This window comes from Scardinius erythrophthalmus (genome assembly GCF_964197995.2).
Source record: "Scardinius erythrophthalmus genome assembly, chromosome: 11".
Taxonomy (NCBI): domain Eukaryota; kingdom Metazoa; phylum Chordata; class Actinopteri; order Cypriniformes; family Leuciscidae; genus Scardinius; species Scardinius erythrophthalmus.
In genome coordinates, this window is record NC_138231.1 from 30,215,250 (window position 1) to 30,234,320 (window position 19,071).

The 19,071-nt window shown below is 38.8% G+C and overlaps 1 protein-coding gene across 5 annotated transcripts in view; it reads left to right on the forward strand.

The window, feature by feature from the left end:
* The window catches only part of suco (SUN domain containing ossification factor), a 55,045-nt gene that overhangs the window by 26,165 nt on the left and 9,809 nt on the right, over positions 1 to 19,071 (forward strand). The window contains exons 3-18 of one of the 5 annotated variants that reach the window (XM_081378715.1): positions 816 to 941; positions 2,558 to 2,919; positions 3,492 to 3,602; positions 3,946 to 4,102; positions 5,923 to 6,028; positions 7,096 to 7,223; positions 7,399 to 7,466; positions 8,746 to 8,853; positions 9,180 to 9,285; positions 10,616 to 10,636; positions 10,921 to 10,976; positions 12,327 to 12,418; positions 12,789 to 12,854; positions 14,965 to 15,048; positions 16,456 to 16,546; positions 17,816 to 19,039. In XM_081378715.1, coding sequence (XP_081234841.1) covers positions 816 to 941; positions 2,558 to 2,919; positions 3,492 to 3,602; positions 3,946 to 4,102; positions 5,923 to 6,028; positions 7,096 to 7,223; positions 7,399 to 7,466; positions 8,746 to 8,853; positions 9,180 to 9,285; positions 10,616 to 10,636; positions 10,921 to 10,976; positions 12,327 to 12,418; positions 12,789 to 12,854; positions 14,965 to 15,048; positions 16,456 to 16,546; positions 17,816 to 19,039 — 2,906 coding nt within the window. The remainder of the gene's footprint in view (positions 1 to 815; positions 942 to 2,557; positions 2,920 to 3,491; positions 3,603 to 3,945; positions 4,103 to 5,922; positions 6,029 to 7,095; positions 7,224 to 7,398; positions 7,467 to 8,745; positions 8,854 to 9,179; positions 9,286 to 10,615; positions 10,637 to 10,920; positions 10,977 to 12,326; positions 12,419 to 12,788; positions 12,855 to 14,964; positions 15,049 to 16,455; positions 16,547 to 17,815; positions 19,040 to 19,071) is intronic. The other 4 variants (XM_081378716.1, XM_081378717.1, XM_081378718.1 and 1 more) reach the window with 4 other exon arrangements.

The window sequence follows — 19,071 nt, forward strand, 5'->3', positions numbered from 1 at the left end:
AGTGTAGCAACCGCGTCGCTTCTTTTATGAGCACACGTCCAAACCTCAGCCAGGTGGTCGCTGAATAAAACTCCCACAAATATCACGAAACAACGTTGGCATTATTTAATCCTATGACCAGTGTTCGTAACAGCTGCCGTATGCATATGGATGGCCTCAAACTTAGCTATTTGCAGCTCCCTAAATACAATGACAAGCAGTTTTATAGATGAGGCATTCGCGTTTTCCATTTGGACCCACAAACTTGCTTAGTTGCACACACATATAGAGCAACGTGTTTCCACTTTTAAAGTGTATGTCTATATTTCAACTAAGTCAAACAGTTAAAAGATGCTTTGAAAGTTTAAAACTTGCCGTTGTCTTGAAGAGGCTTCCAGCACTTTGCTAGTGTGGGAGGGGCAGTGCATGGGCTGCGCGTGAACTGCAGCGTCTCCAGCATCACAGAGCTGCCTGCGGACGCCTGTCTGTAAATAATGCCGGGAAAAAACTATCGGCGAACGCAGCAGCCGCGTATCGGCCGATGCCGATACACGTCAAACCCGTAAATATCGGCCCGATTTATCAGCCGACCGATATATCGGTCGATCACTAAAGAATAGTAAAAATTCACTCATCAATTCATCAATCATGTCATTTACTCAACCTCACGTCTTTCCAAATACCTCAGAATTATCACGTTGCTCACAACGAAACAACAAAATTACACGTGACCTTGGTCTGTCAAACTCCAAAAAGGACAAAAGATGGCATGGAATAGTTTGTGAGAAACTGACCTTGTCACTTTAGTCATATGTAACATTGTTTTCCTCTTTTAGGTTGAAGAGGAAAGGGCGACACACACTCAGTCATCGCACAGCGTGGGCCTGGAGACCGAGACGGCTGCACTAAAGGAAACTCCATTGCACTCACAAGACACCCCACACGAAGAGAAGCACAAACAGGTGCCCATGCAATCCAACCGCCATATCTGTTTTCTTCTATTACATATCTCATCCTAACCCCCAACCTTTGTGAACCACACATGCGACTCAAGGGATAGGACACACAAAATCCTATATTTGTTTCAGTTTATTTTTTCGGTCACACTTTAGATTAGGCTCCAATTCACACTATTAATTAACAATTATCTATGACTTTTGCCTAAAACTTCCAATTAATGCTTATTAATAGTGAGTAAGATAGTTGTTAAGTTTAGATATTGAGGATTGAGGGATGTAGAATATGGTCATGTAGAATAATATGTGCTTTATAAGTACTAATAAACAGCCAATATTCTAGTAATATGCATGCTAATAAGCAACTAGTTAATAGTGAGAATTGGACCCTAAACTAAAGTTTTTAAATTAAATTTTAAATTAAATTACCTTTTTTTTCTTTGACTTTAAAGGTTTATGGCTTTTATGCAAAAAATATTTGCGTTATCATGAAACACAGTGCTTGTCCACTTTTGGTTTCCATTATTTTTTCCCATAGGGATTTATTAAAATGTTATAAGCCATGAACCAAACCAACCTGCCACAAGGTGAATCGCAACAATACAAAGTTTGATTTGAAAAGAATTACAAAATTCAACAAGAAAACAAAGTTACATGTCTTCAACCAAATCATAGTCATGATGTTTTTCACTAAGACAGTCTTTTTCTGTTGCTTAAAGGGTTAGTTCACCCAAAAATGAAAATTCTGTCAGTAATTACTCACCCTCATGTTGTTCCAACCGCGTAAGACCTTCGTTCATCTTCGGAACACAAATTAAGATATTTTTGATGAAATCTGAGCCATGTCTGAATCCTCCATAGGCTTCTATGTGACCGAAACTTGCTGGCCCAGAAAAGTTATTAAAGAGATCGTTAATATAGTCCAAGTGACTCCAGTGGCTCAATCTTAAGTTTATAAAGCGACGAGAATACTTTTTGTGCGCAAAAACAAACAAAAATAACGACTTTATTCCACTATTCATTTCCTTCTCTCTAGTTGGTTCGCGTAGTGTTTTTGCGCAGCGCGTCTGTGTATACGTCACCACGTAGGCTCACTATTGGCCGACGCCGGTCATGTGTGTGATGCGTGATGACGTGCAACACAGACGCGCAGCGCAAAAACACTACGAGGCCCAGAGAGAAGGAAATGAATAGTGGAATAAAGTCGTTATTTTTGTTTGTTTTTGCGCACAAAAAGTATTCTCGTCGCTTGATATACTTAAGATTGAGCCACTGTAGTCACTTGGACTATATTAACGATCTCTTTAATAACTTTTCTGGGCCAGCAAGTTTCGGTCACATAGCAGCCTATGGAGGATTCAGACATGGCTCAGATTTCATCAAAAATATCTTAATTTGTGTTCCGAAGATGAACGAAGGTCTTACGCGGTTGGAACAACATGAGGGTGAGTAATTACTGACAGAATTTTCATTTTTGGGTGAACTAACCCTTTAATCTGTTTATCTGTGATTCTGTCCTTGTGGACTGTGCGACCAAATCATAGTCATGATGTTTTTCACTAAGACAGCCTTCTTCTGTTGCTTAATTGTTAATCTGTTTGTCTGTGATTCTGTCCTTGTAGACTGTGAATTTAGAAGAAGTGTTGGAGGAGCAGCAGATTCAGCTTGATTCTGCTCTCCCTGAGCTAGAACAACAGCAGCAACCAGAACCCCAGAACACCCAACAAGAAGACCAACAACAGTCAGCTCAACCACCAACACTTACACAGCCCCAAACAGCACCGCCTCTATCCCAGACCCAGCCAGAACCTGAAACTCCACAGGCCACTGCAACAGAGGACCAGGCTACCCACGCCTCTGCTGCTTTGACCCCTCCACAGACTGACCCACACGGAGAAGACCCCTCTGCCCCTGCTGCTGAACTCCAGAAGAGCCCAGAGCCAGCCTCACCTACCTCAGTCTCCTCCTCCGAGAGCCTCTCCAGGTGAGTACAGACAGCAGTTTGGGAGAGGAGAGGGTGGGAACTTTGAATGTTTGTCTTATCATTAATTTCACCATTTATTTTCTTTATACACCTTTCTTTTGATTTTGTTTTCTTATTGTTTCATTGTGACACCGTTCCTGCTTCCAGACTTTTAAATTGAATCAGTCGAGCATACAGTCATCACTTTATGGACTTCATGTCGCACCTTCTTTGGAACGGCAGCGTTTAAAAAAAAATTGCATCGTAGTGTATCTCTCCTTCTTTACTAGACCTTTATGGCTTGTTTTTTTTTTTTTTTCTGGACTTGGAGCATTTATGAATCTTCCATTTCAACAAGGACCCAAAATAGACAATATCGGTGTGCACTTAGCTAGATGGGCCTTTAAAATGTAATAAACTAGTAAGACAGAAACCGTCCACAGAACAAAATGAACCATGCTTCAATCCGTACCTGGATCCAGCCAGATTTCTTTCTCTCTCTTATTCTTTCTAGCCCCTCTCTCTCTCCATTAGTTTCCCTCTCCCATTCCTCCCTATCTTTTGGTAAACGGCATATGATTTCTTTCCTTCAGTGCACTAGACGTTCCGCGTCCTGATGCTCCTGTAGAGAACTCTAGTGCCAGTCAGTGTGAGGTGGGCTCTGTGCCCCCCTTCAGTCAACCCCTTGACACCACACTCACCAGGTGAGTACAGAGCAACAGGTAAACGACAGGTAACAAAGCAGGTTACATGGTGACATTACGGTAACTACAGTACTCGCGTTACATCAGGTGACTTGGTAACTGATGGTTAACCAAGTAACGGAGCTGCTTCAGGCACATCAAGCCTCGTCATCTTTCCTTGCTCTTTTTTTTGTTTTGTTTTTTCATTTTGTTTTTTCCCCCCCCCCAATGCCATGATACACCATTTTAATTCCTGTTTAACTTGTCATTTGAGTGAACAAACATTTGTTTTGTTTTTTTCTATATACCAACCTATTAATGTATCTTCATATCCCCACCCTTTCCTCTGTTTACTTGCTCTCAGTAGTGTTGTGGAGGAACATGCACAGAACCAGTCCACCACTTTGGGACAGAGTATAGAGACCAGTGCCGACCCGACTGCCTCTCTGGTCCCGAGTGAGCTGGACCTCACAGAGCTGGGGCAGACAGACAGTATCCTTCCACCTACAGAAAGCCAGCAGGTACATGCACAAACACACTACAAGCACATTTGTCAGACTAATCTCACATTGCTAAGTAATTGCAAAAATGCGAGTGAATAAATCAAATACCCACAAAACTAAAACTCTCTTGCACATGATAAAATCACTTTAACGCATATGACAAATGGCGTAATGCTTTTATAAAATGGAAGCAGTAGAGCTAATAGAATAGACACAAATGTTCAATAAACAATTAAATGTATTAATAATTAAAATCAAAATACCAATTTGTCTTCAATATGGTACTGTTTGCAGTTGCTAATCAACTTTAGGCATTTTAAAATTCACAACCGCTCAAAAGTTTTGAGTCAGTATTTTTGCCGAAACTGATACTTTTTTCCCCCAGGATTCTTTGAATAGAAAGTTCAAAAGAACAGCTTATTTAAAACAGAAATCTTTTGTAACTTTATAAATGTCTTTAAATGTATTACCATCTTTCTTAGATATGTATTATAGTCACAGATTATCTATTCAGAGTTGTTTTTTTCTATAATGACGTAGTCGGGTAGATTTCAGGTTTGAAGCCAGAATGTATAATGTGTTTTTTAAAAGCATTTTAAGCCCTGATATATTTTCCTAGTTTTGTTTTCCTTGAGCTTACGCCGCCTAAAAGAACATGATGACAATACTCGCTACATTTTGCACCCCGCAGTGTTCCTCTTCCTACCTTTTACCCCATTATGTAGATAGTGAATAGGTTTGCATTTGATTACCACTGAGCTGGTCCACACCCTGCTGTTATAGATCTAAAACATTCCCTCCTCTCCCGTAAAGCTACTCTGACACTTACACCCTAAATGGAGAAGGTGAAAGGGGGAGAGAAAGGCAGAGGAGAGGGAGTAGGCTGAGAGAGGTGGGATTGGGTACATCAGCATGTTTGTTTTCCACAGGACCGACAACCTTGTAAATGTTTAATCAACCAAACGCACACTCAGCGCTGCTGTTTAGGCACTGACAGAGAGACATAGAGATAAGGGGAAATAAGGGGAAATAAGGGGACAAGAAAAAGGGAAAGTGATGGGGAGACAGAAGGAAAGACCACCTTAAAACAGGAAGGATTTTGCAGACGTTTTGAATTTGTCGCACAGAACTGTTGTTTCATGCAGCACTTGCATAATATATGCATTCACGCATCAGTGCTCATTGATCCCCAGTGTAAATTAGATATTTTGGTTGAGAGAGGATGATCATATATTTGACACTTCACTGTATTGGGCAAATCTTATCATGTTGTGTGTGTGTGTGTGTGTGTGTGTGTGTGTGTGTGTGTGTGTGTGTGTGTGTGTGTGTGTGTGTGTGTGTGTGTGTGTGTGTGTGTGTGTGTGTGTGTGTGTGTGTGTGTGTGTGTGTGTGTGTGTGTGTGTGTGTGTGTGTGTGTGTGTGTGTGTGTGTGTGTGTGTGTGTGTGTGTGTGTGTGTGTGTGTGTGTGTGTGTGTGTGTGTGTGTGTGTGTGTGAAATAAGTCTGACCAAAGCTGCATTTATTTGATCAAAAATACATTAAAAGCTGTAATATTATAAAATATTACAATTTAGACCGTTTTCTATTTTAATATATCTTAAAATCAAATGTATTCCTGTGAAAAGCAGTATTAGAATATATTATAATATTAGAAATGTTTCATATACAGTTATATGGATTCTGGACCACTACCAATTTCACATTGGCTGTATCTACCCAGCATAATGCAGCTGAAGTACAAAGCAAGAAATTAACAAATTGCAAATTAGCCTAAGGACTAAGGACGGCTGAGTTGTCACTATAATAGAGGTTTGTTGTTTTTGGGGTTTGTTTTGGCAGGTGGTGGACCATGAGGGAAGTACAGACCCTCCGGTGCCCAGTAAAGAAGACATCCCCACCTTCGATGAGTGGAAGAAGAAAGTGATGGAAGTAGAGGAGAAGAAAAGTAAGAGATGGCACTGAGTCACGTGTATGCTCACAGAGCTGCGTGTTCATCAGAGAATCGTTGCATGCGAGGCTGTCCCCGTGTTTCTTCTGCATCAGTACACACTCACACGCACTTCCATTAGGACCCACTTCTGCTTGGTTTCACAGAGCAGTCCCTCTCTTTTCATCATGAATTTCATTCTTGTTTCCTCTGTAAATAGTTTTACAAATGCTTGCTCATATTTGTCAGTTCAGTGGCAGAAACCTCGTGCACAGTGAATGTTGCGTAACCCAGTATGCACATGTATAAGCTGCTGTAATGGATTGCTTCAGTACACCGCAAAAAACAGTAACAAAACTTGATGTTCATGCTCACGGCCATCTGTGCAGTTTAACCCTTGCTTTAGAGAATCTGGGTTTTCCCAGCTGATTCAGAAAGCAAAGTTAACAAATTAACAACCGCTATCTTAACAGTATGTTAATTGATCCTTATCATCATTGCTTAGCGGATGCAGTGCAGCCAATAAAACTAGAGAGCTCTCAAAGAGAACTCGCTCCAGGTCAATAGAAGTTGAGTTCAAGCGAGGCTTATGCAGCCAGTACAAATAACACAAATTCAATCAGTTTCCTTAATACTGTGGGTCTGGATTGAGGCTGCTTGACCTACTACACTCACAAAACAAATTTGTTAAATCATATTTGGAAAACTAAATTATTGTCTCTGCTTTCAGTCAGTAGGGTCCACAGCTACAAAGACACGTTCAGGTTGCCTTTTCAGGTTGTTTTTTCAAGCTGTAATCAGCACAATGTTAAATGAATAGCTTCTTTTCCTAAAGGTCGTCACCTTTAGGCTGTGACAGAGGTTATTGGTAGTTAAAATCCAACAGTTTTCTGTTAAAGATAGTGAATACGTACATGCATGCTATGCACACAGCAAGATAAGTCGTTCTTTTGTTTTCAGACTGTAATTGACAGCTAAACACCCCCACCTGCACTTTACATGAAACGCTCATACTAAACCACCCTGATCCATGGCATAAAGCATTTGACAGATGACCTATATGTAACCTGTTTTGTTGGTTTCAGGTCAGTCTCTGCACACTTCATCAAATGGAAGCCCTCATCCAGTCAAAAAGGTTCAAAAGAATTTCAAGAATAACTACGCTTCTGTCGAATGTGGGGCCAAAATCCTCTCGGCGAACAATGAAGCCAAGGTACAGCACAAGAGGCAGCAAAACTGCATATGGGGCAGATAGACAGATGGATGGATTTAAATGGGACAATCATTAAATATCTTGTTGTTACTGTTCCTGCATCTGGGATGTTATTGATCAGCTCTAGATCAGCAATTGTCTTACATATGTGTGTTTTTGTGTATTGTGTTTTCAGAGCACATCTGCTATCCTGATGGAGAATATGGATCTGTACATGCTGAACCCCTGCAGTACCAAGATCTGGTGAGTCACTGCAGATAAAGAGAGAAACGGACTGCAGCAGCTGCTCTGAGGCAATGAAGAAATCTGTTTTAAAGTGTATTTTTTCCTATTGTGTAAATGGTAGTTGACATAAAATTATATTAGTATGTTGACATGTCCCGTGGTGAGAGACGCTAATCTCCATCTGTTTTAAACCGCATTTTGCTAATGATTCTATTTTTAGGATTACGTTAATTGAATTAATTAGATGCATGCTGTATAAATAATCATATTTTAATTTGCTTATGATTTATGTCTCTTGATTAAGCATAATCTATTTGCCCATTATTTATCCTCCATTTGATATATCCGTTATCTTTGTAACAACCCTCCAGGTTTCATGATTGGGGTTGCCAGATGTCAAGAGCTTAAATCCCTCTTTTCTCTTAAATGGATACATTTTCTCCCAAGTGTTTTACTTAATCTTACAAACCTGGCATCTCTCTCTGCACTGCAAATAAAGCACTAATTATCTGAAAACGGCGAGTTGAGCATCTGTAGTGATCTCCATTTAGATAAACTAACGCAGCTAGGCAGTGTTCCTTCACGTGGCCTCTTGTGCGGTTTATTGTGACTAAATCTGCAAGCAAACCTTCTTAGTGGTGAACTGTAATCCAAAAATGAATCTCGACTATATTCTTGCTATTGTGGTTGCTGAATAAATGCACTTAAGCAACATATTTGCTTCAATTTGCTTTTTTTGTTGTTTAAATAGAAAAACGTTAAAATTATTTGGAATTACTGTAATTAATATTTGGATTTCACTGATTTAGCTTTTGAGAGAAGCTTCTTGTTTCACCAGTTTTCATAATGTGTAATAAAATAAACCCTTATGTATTTTCTTGATTTTTGCTTACATGAAAGTGCAAATAAATAAATACATTTTATTTAAATGTAAAAAAGAAATTACTCAAATCAGAACAATTGTGATTAATAATTGCGATTTATAGTTTGAGTCAAAAAATACTGATTATCAGTTACCGTGTTAACTATTACCATGGATGTAATATTAATACTAGAAAGTTCATTTGTTGCAATGTAAGAACATCTAAAAGGAGCTAGTTTCAGCAAAAGAGGTGATTTAAAAACCTTGAAAAATAAATGATCAGACATAGAACTTAAAATATACATTAAATTTAAAATACACATAAAATATACAAATTTACATATATAAAATATATAACAAATGTATATATTGTTGCTGTCAAACTGATTATTAATCTCGTGTCGTCCTGTTTCCTCTTTCAATCTCCCAATGCAGGTTTGTAATTGAGCTCTGTGAGCCAATCCAAGTGAAGCAGCTGGACATAGCAAACTTTGAGCTGTTCTCATCTACGCCGAAAGATTTCCTTGTGTCCATAAGTGACAGGTAACATCACTGACACAGACATGCGTAGTATTCAGATTCCTAACAGGCATAATCTGATGCATGGACTGATCTTTTCAATGTGGATGTGAGTTTTTATTCTGGTAAACTGCAGCACATTTCATTAATTACAGTGATATGTCATTTGTTTAAATTCCTGCTTCACATAAAACATTGAGTAATTTGTGGTTGGTTGTGATTTTGTCGCATCACATTTTCCCATTCAGTGTGGACAGACAATTGCTTTGTTGCTGAAATCTTATCACAATTTGCCTGGTTGGGAGACTGTGTTACATAAACACCAACTTTTCAACTTTTCTTGACTTAAGGTATCCGACCAATAAGTGGATCAAGCTGGGCACCTTTCACGCCCGTGATGAACGCACAGTACAGAGCTTCCCTCTGGATGAGCAACTCTATGCCAAATATGTCAAGGTAAAAGGATGTGCTCAAATGAATCAATCTTCACAAAGCTACTTGATTGTAAAATTTCCTTGAAAGTGGAAATTCTAGGAGGGTGTGTTTCCTTATTTCTTCTGCTCATTTTGTTGCAAGGCTCTGCCCACAGTACAGTGTTGAGCAACAAAGTCTGAGGTATCGTCACGTTCCTGAAAACTTTAGTTAAATTGGTATCACATCTGCTTTAGTTAGTTATGTCTAAACACTTAATGGGAAGGATGAGAAAAATGAATCCTATTTTTCCATAAGTAACACATTTAAGATAAAAATGATGAAACTATTTATTTAATAAATAGAATGAAGCATGAAGTCACAGATCTGTTTACTGATGTGATACTGTAACATTTGAATCATGAACACCTTTAAATGGATCACACACGATTGTTATTTCACCTATGATCTAAATAACATGGAATTACATGAACAAAGTGTGTTTTTTAAGGTGACTGAATTAGAGACAGGGCAAGGGGGGATAGTTTAGTAATTTGAGAGAAGTCGTGCCCTTCCCTCAGGCCTTGGTCTCATGACTACTGTTCAGATCATATCTGGGTTGTTATACGATGCTGAATACACATTCATGACTTGTTGTAGATTCGCATTTAAGGTCGATGTGTCTTTGTCAGTGTATAAATACTTAAGAGCATGCTAAGATTTTATTTGCTAAAAGGCAAAAGAAATGTGCATATTCAGTTGGGGTAAACAGTCCAGTACACTGTGTGTGTGTGTATGGTGTATACAAGTATTTAATTAAACAAAGCTGGAATACAGATCCATCCCTAATTTTTATGCTTTTTTAATTTTTTTAATGTACTCCAGGGTTCCTAACTGTGGCTCTTGCTTACTGCTGTGCTTTGCTGTTTAGTTTTAATCTATATTTTTCTTTTCACTCAATCTGATTTATGCGTTCTTGGATGATCATATAATTATCTGCTGTAACATGTCAAGAAGTATGAGTGATCTAAGAGTGAAATCCCATGATGCTTTGTCATTATTGAGCTGCCCTAAACCTGTTCTGTCATGTTCTGCTCGACTCTTGTGTAGTTTATTATTTGAATGTTTTCCTTTTTTTTTTTTTTTGTTTACTTGTTGTCCTCTGCTCTTTTTCCCACTTTGTGGTCCTAATTGCAGTCTTTCTCTCAGCCAGCCCTCTCTCCTGCGATTGGTACCGCTGCTCAAGTTATGAAAGCAGAACAAACAAGAACAGTTCAAAATGCTCGACTTGCTACAGCATGAATCAAGTCTTTTAAACTGATCTTCCTCTCTGTTTTTCTTTGTTTCCGCTCTCTCCTGTCTTCTCCTGCATCAGATGTTCATCAAATACATCAAGGTTAGCGTTCTTTTCTCTTAGATCCTGTCAGTGCTGCTTTGAGTGGCAGGACTTGCGTAGAGTAATGCATGACAGTGAAAATTTCTTAAAAACAAATACACATCTTTTCTCACACTTACCAGGGAAAAATCATGCTTTGCAAATTCTCCAGCACTTCATTTGTACTATATTTTGTTGGACGTTATTGGGACATTGGACAATGTTAGATTCAGTAAGTTGAACTGAAGTTTGGTTTTGTTTCATGACCATGTTTGAGCGTGCTTGTCTTTTTATATTTTTTGTAGGTTGAGCTGCTGTCCCATTTCGGTTCTGAACACTTCTGTCCACTCAGCCTGATCAGGTGTGTTGAATTAATGTGAATTAATTCCAGTACTGTATATTGTGTATCGCCACACCCCTAATAGAAAGTTTTAAGAACAGCATTTTAAGTGGACATCTTTTGTAATATTATAAATGTATTCAGTGTCACTTTTGATCAATTTAAAAAGTGTCTTTGCTGAATAAAAGTATTAATTTCATTCATAATACTTTTGAACAGTAGTATATGTACAACAGGCTCACAGTGTTTGCATACTTGCATGTAAGATTGTGTGTGGGGGGGGAATTTTTTGGTATGTGTCATGACATTTTTTTCTTTGTTTTGGTAGAAAAATATTAAAACCTGCACATCAAATAGTTATACAAAAGAGTTGTTTTCCTGGAATTTTAAGAAAGCGACTTGATAAGTCAAACCATTTTTCTAACCAATGCATCCTGCGCAGCAGCGGTATTTTGTATTGAGAAAGAGGTCGATTCTGATTTTACGAACCTGTACTTGCATTGGCCTTTAAATTTCATTGACTCTAAGAATGGACACATGGCTTTTTAAGGGTTTTAAAAGGCAAAGTTCTTGAGTTGAGTAGATCTCTGTTTTGCTTCGGGCTCCTCTCAGGTCCGTTTGCATTGGCAGGAGATTTAGTCTTGGTTGGAGGCCCATAAAGGGGCTGGTCTGGCTGCACTCTATGAGAGACATACTCTCCCACTGAAAATGACTGTATATACTGTGAGAGGCAAGCAAAACTCTACGGCCGGCCAGATAGAAAGGAAAAAATAAAAGTCCTTTCTAAATGACCTCGTTCTGTACTTGTGCTAAATTTTTTGCTAGAGTTCTGAGCTTAACTGAAGCTACTTTCTGATAATGGTGTTATTTTACACGAGGGTTGCCACATGATGATCTGTATCATGTGGCAACCCTCGTGGGTGCGTACAAATCTATGGCATAACTTTTATTCCAAACTCCTACTTCCCTATTTTCTGGGACTGGTCATTTCACTGAATATCTGTCTTTATTTTTCTTCCACTGCAATTACATCCTCTGCACGTAGAATAGAACAGGAAATAAAACATGGCTTTAAAGACCCCCACTAACCTGGGCAAAGGGCAGAGTGATTACAGTTGTTTTGTAGAAGGCAGAGATAAGTTGTGCTGATTATCACAGTGGGCTTTCCGTTAACATTTCTCGTTTTGAGGCCTGACTTTCTCTTATCTGTACTGAGGCTGTGTTCTTTAAGATAATACAGAAACACTTTGTCATTTTTATAAATTAAGTGTTTACGACTCCCCTCCTATGCTGTTTTTATCCTATTTTTCATTGTTAGACTTCCAAGTATCTGATCTTTGTGTTTCTTGTGTGTATCATTGTGTATATCAGGGTGTTTGGCACCAGTATGGTGGAAGAGTATGACGAGATAGCCGACTCTCAGTACACCTCAGAGAGAACCGAGTATCTGGATGAAGACTATGGTGAGATAATTTCGCTGAATTCTTGCTCACAGAAAACATAAGTGCAAATTTTGATAAATGACATGGGTGATAAATGTGTACAGTACTGAACAAGCAGTGCGACGTGATGCTTAAACTTCAGTACATTGACATTTATTGAATTTGGCATAATGTTTGTCCTGTAATATAATAGTAAATAATACTACAATAATAATACTAATACAATAATAATACTAATAATACATTCATTCTGTACGATGCACTACTGTACGGCAGAATTTAATTATTTAAATTAGGCAGAAGACTATATTTGTCTGTTTTCTCTTTACCAGTTGTTCTGTGTGTCCATTGACTAGTACTGCTGTCTTAATTCCAGACTTCTTTTTTGCAGATTACCCACCTGGCTACATGCCGTCAGAGGACAAGGCATCAAAGAATCTGCTGGGCTCTGCCACAAGTATGACCTGTTTTTCCATATTCTCCTAGTGCTTTTGATTTCTTGAATATATATATATATCAATAGGTGCCCACGTATAATGATTCAGTGAAGCCCTGGTTCTCAGCTGGTTTGGCCATGGGACCCACAGTTTCCCATGGTCATTAAACCTAGCTAATTTATTTCTCAAAAATGGTTGACACACACAAATACTGTCTCACTTTACTTAACAAACACCAAAATTGTATGACTATAGTGTCACTTTTGTATCATTGTATCACTAACACTGATGAATAATGTTAAGGCTATTAAATAGCAGTCCCAAACTATTTTTTCTTGAGCCATTACACAGTCATCAAAAATAGTTACACAATACTAACATGAACTGTTAATAAAACATATGGACACTAATCCTGATGAACAGATTGAACATCATACCTGCATACGAATCCTTCCCAGCTAACACACAACGTACCAGTTGCGTAATTTATTGGTACTCTTTGATAATTGAATGACTTACTAATAGACAATGTAACTACGACATTGCATGCTCTTAATTTCATTAGCTCTTTATAGTGAAGTGATGTACAGCGCGCGCCGCCGTACTTGTGCACACAATTGAAGATCACAGTATAATGTCTGACAGGACAGCAAAGTGCGATCTGATGTGAGGGATGTTTACGAAAGTTACGAAAAAAAACACCAGAATAATGACACTGGCATATAGCCTGACAGCATGTCACCTGACCCTAGATGCTGAATCAGGGCAACATGTTGTTTTTGTCAGGGACTTACAAAAAACTGCGTCTGAAAGAAGAGTCAACAGCTTTCACACATATCTTTCAAACTAAGTCTCGTTTATTTGACTACACACTCCAATCGGTTGAGAAACACTGATTTAAATTAACCAAAGCTATACTATGACCAGAAGTGGTTAAAAATATTGACATTATAATTGTTGAAACGTGAGGATCCCACTTTCCTCACATCAATCCCAGTTGATCATATTCCAGTTTACTCAAAGCTTCTAAACCTGTTCTAACTTTAGCATTCAAGGAAATTGGCTGCCCCCTGCCTCAGTTCCAAGTTCTTAAAACTTGTGTTTTCGATATCCAATAGAGTTTGTCTTGTCAAAAATTGTTGCTCCTTTCTTCCAAGCACACACACACACACACACACACACACACACACACACACACACACACACACACACACACACACACACACACACACACACACACACACACACACACACACACACACACTTACTTGATGAACCAGTTTCCTATTTAATTGGTTAAGCATGGAGCAGTATCTAAATAAAACATTTAGATGTATATTTTTTAGATCAAAGTTGTTAACTAAAAATATTAAAAATATGTTTTCGTGAAAATGAAAATAAGCTGAAATAAAATATGAATATTAGAAAATTAGACAATTAGAAACTTAGAATTAAAACTTAGAAAATAAGAAATGTTTTCTTGGCCACTAGCTGCAATAAAAAGTTTCAGTTGAAGTTCTTTTATTTTAACTGAAAATAGAAATAGAGGATAGCTAAATAGAAATGAAGAAATGACAAAAGCACATAGTTACAAAATTAAAAACGAATCTAATTCAAAATATGAATAAATACTGTAATAGTATATAAATAACACTAGCACATGCAATTAATTAAATGTTTAATGCGGTTAATGTTCTCATGACAGCAGTAACTCTTTCATTCAATTAACATTATAACACAACATTATAATGTGTGATTTACTAAAAACTGATCTTAGATGATTGGTGCACATGCACAGTGCTTTGCTAGTCCCTAAGCAGAGCACTCATTTATCAGTAAATAGTATACACAACACAATTTATTGATAATAATAAATAAGACCAAATGACATTATAACCAAAATAAGAAATTGACATGTTCTACCTCACAATAAACATACTGACATGCAGACTTCCTACTTCCTCAATAATTCAAATGTTCATCACCTTTGGGTGATTATCATTAGATTTTTATGAGCTTTATTTTGCTTTTCTGAATGCAGAATAACATTCAGTTTGTGTGCTGCCCCAGTTGCATACATATAAATGTTATATTTTTAGTTATTTTTCTCTGGATTGTTTTTCTTTTTAGACGCTATCCTGAACATGGTAAACAACATTGCAGCAAATGTGCTAGGAGGGAAACCAGAGCTGGAGGACGGAGCTGAAATGGAAGGTACAGCCCTGATCTCTGCCTTGCGCTTGGCTATTAAAAATGCCCTGTCCTGAGTTTGTCGGGAGAAATTACTGCACTTATTTGCTCCTCTTTGATTAGCAGCTGTTTGTGACTGGTGTGGGCTGTCACCATGCCAACAGTGCTGAAACTGTGAGGCCTGGCAGTGAAAGCACGTCTTTGATGGCTTCTGTAGCTGCGCTTGCCAGAATCAGACTCTCCCAGGGTGTGTGTGTGTGTGTGTGTGTGTGTGTGTGTGTGTGTGCGTGCTTGCCCAGAGAGAGCTGCTACAAAATGCTGTTCAAACACGCATGTGGCTTTCCTAAATGCAGAAGTGAAGTTAAAAAACACTCTGCTGCGCTGTATCATGACCATAAACCGTCTAAAAGAGAAAAGACTGTTTTACAAGATATTTTTACAATGTCCCTTGAGAGATTACTGTCGAGTGGATGGCTGAAAGTTTATACTAAGTTTGTAAAAGGAAAGCACCCTATAGGCTGTTTTTTTTAACTGTTAGATTGTGCTTGAGTTTTTAAAAAGCCAATACCAATATTTAGACCGTAGAGTGGTCGATAGCCAATATAATACATAATACGATTTATTGACTGCAGCAAATGAGATGTACACACAATTTATTCACCTGACCAAATTTATACCAATAAAATGAATGGACTTTTACTTACACATACCGTTAGGTTAGACTTTTACTTACACATAGGTTTAGTCTTTTCAGAAAAAGTTCCCTGAATATTTTGGCATCCATGTGCATCGCAACCATTATAATTTAGAAGTTACTTTCTGGTCAATGATCCTCATAAGAGCTTTGTTTTGCTTGCCTGCATTGCAGCACACACACACACACACATATGTTTTCAGCTACATAAAACAACTTAATCTAAATATGATTAGTATCCCTGGCTTTCAGCAAATTAGTTATAACTACTGGGTGAATATTACATCACCTAATATTCATGAGCCAGGCTAGATGGTTTCGACACCCTTTTTGGCATATGTCAGAGTTGTTTTTTATATATATAAACTTACATGTTAGAAAGTAACTTAATGTTTTTTACACAAATTTTCTAGATAAGGTAATCTTACTAATTCTTTATAAGGATTGACAAGAATTCATAAAATGACTGCTATTCCAAAGCTGTCTCTGGCGTGTTTTCTTTTAGATGTCCTTGTTGTTCCAGATACGTTTAATCCATGCCAAGCATTATATAATTTCAAACTTTCAGAGATCATCACCTGTTTTTAGTTAAGGGCACATTTGTATTTGTGTGTTTAATCTTGGGTACTTTTCTCTGAACAATGGCTCTTTGTGTTGAGGTTGGGCAGTGTGGATGTTCACATTCTCCTTTTCCTTTTCTCACTGTCAAAATCTGTTCTTTTTCTCATCTCGCCCAGGAAACGTTTCCTCTGGGACAGAAAACGTCACCCAGGAGTCAACAGAAACCACACTCAAGCCAGATCCCACCCCCACTGAACAGCCCGCTACGTGAGTCTCATTCACACACGCTCACTTTCTCTCGCTCTCTCTCTCTTACACACCCCTAGTCAGCGTATTCCAGCACAGACTGGTTTGAAATGTTTGCACACATACCAAGTCAACCACTGAGTCCTTTTTCTAATACAGTTCAAGCTTATAAAACTCTAATGAACTGTAGCTGCCTCATAATCAGGCCCAGACTCATTCTGCTAAATTGAGTTTGGGATACTGCAATCTTGTTGGTAGCTGAAAGCATAATCAAATTGAATTCACAGAAAAATTAAAGTTCTGTACCCCTTTACTCACCCTTTCAAACCCAACTAACGCTTTTTTGAAAATCTTGCTCTACTTGGCACTTTCAGGATAGAAATAGCAATGTTTGATTAGGGTTAGAAGAATCATTTCTCAAAATCAAATCTTGTCAGTGTTCAGTTGATCTGGTTGCAACAGCTCGCTACTCACTTGAGTAAACATCATTAGTACATCAAGTTTTTTTATTAATATTTATAGTAATTATATTTTCAGTCGAATTTCGGTCTGTTTCTCACAAGTTTTTCATAGTACTTCATAATACTTGGAATACAGCGCACAAGGTGAATAGATATCCTATATTATATTTATTGTTCTATTGCCAGTGTCACTAGTATTTTTATATACTATTGCACTTAATATTGCACTATGGCTTTTATTTTTATATTTTAAAGTTTAAATTTTAGATTAACTTTCTGTAATTTTTTTGTTTGTTGGTTTTGTCATTTTACCATTTATTTATTTTTAAATGTTTCTTTATAGATTTTATTCTATATCATTTTAGTAATTGTACTAAAATATTTTTTATTTACATTTAAGTTAGTTTTTTTTTTTTTTTACATTTTAAGCTAGCTTTTTCATCAAGTACTTGTATTTCTTTTCAGCTTTATTACCGAAATCGATTTTAAATAGTTTTAGTTAACAATAACCCTGGCTTCATTCATATTTTTTCAAGCTTTTACAGCTTTTGTCCCCTATCATTGCGATTCCTGGTCAATGTCATAGAATTTCTTCTTTTATGTTCCACAGTTAATAATGTAGTTATAATCTGGTATGATTTTCTTTCTTCTGATCAAATGATGGAATTTTCATCTTTGGGGTGAATTATTCCTTGGAAGAAAAAAAAAAGTTCACTGTGCTCAGATTCTGTGTGGTTGTGCTCATAACTAAGAAACAAACATTGTGCAACACTGGTTAAAATTAAACAAGTGATTTGAGTAAAAACATTCTGGCTCTTTGTACCTCCAGCCTGGATATTATTGAGTTGGATCCCACTCTAGTGAAGGAGGACTCAGAGGATCCTGTTCCTGATGCTCCTTCAGAACCTCCTCCTGAGGAGAGCCGTATCGTCATCCTCATCGAGGAGGATGAAGAGGTCACCCAGCCAACGGTGACCCTGCTGGAGGAGGAGCAAGAGGAGGAGAAAAGACTAGTGGAATTATGGGAGACAGAGAGCGCCACATATTGCGGCCACCTCTCGACTTTGTCCTGCTTGGCGTCTTTGCACGAACACTTCTACTGCTACTGTTCGGCAGCTTTAGCACTACAGCGTCAGCGTAGAGACCGCCGCCACAAAACACAGCACACACACACTGACACAGACACTCAAACTGCCCCTCAGCAGTCCCTCTCTGCCACCACCCCAACCCAAGAGCCCCCTGCGCCCTCTGAAAAACTTCCAGAAGCAGAGCAGCCCTCTCAGACTCAAACCGAAAGGATTTCCCCCACTGAAACAGTGTCTGCTCCGCCTCAGTCCTCCAGTGGGGAATCTGCAGTGAGCGAGCAGGAGCTCCCACCTGAGACAATCATCTTGGAGCCCAGCCGCACCTCCACTCTTCCCCCACATAGCTTCTCCGACACCCCCACCCAAAACATTCCCGAATCCCTTCCTGTGGGACAGCCCGTGGACCAGCGTCCGCAGTACCTGGTGGACATCCCAGAGACCCGCGCTAGCGTGAGCATCTGCAGTAGCATCCAGTCTCCCACCTCCTCTATACTCTCCTCCACCACCACTGAAACCAGCAGCCCAGAGACGGACCCTCCCATACTGGAGCTCCCCGTCCCCACCAAAGAGCAGATAGTTCAGCCTTTGCTTACCCACACCCGCCCCGCTGACATCCCGCCTCCTACCGAACTTCCCATCCCACTTCCAGAGGCCTCAGAGAACGGCAGGGCCACAGGGGTTGAAGACCCTCACCACAATGCTGTGGCCTCCCAACCCGAGCTTTCCGAAGCCCTTCTGTCTCAACAAGAGGAGACGGTAGATGACATTCTGCTCCCGCACCGCACCGCCGGAGACTTTTATGCAGAGCAGCAGCATTCGGTGGAAATGGGACATGGGAATGGAAATGGGAATCAGGTGCATGGATCTAATCAGAAGGAATCAGTGTTCATGAGATTGAATAACAGAATTAAAGCACTGGAGATGAACATGTCCCTCAGCAGCAGATACCTGGAGGAGCTTAGCCAGAGGTACACACACACACACGCTGCCAAACTTAAAA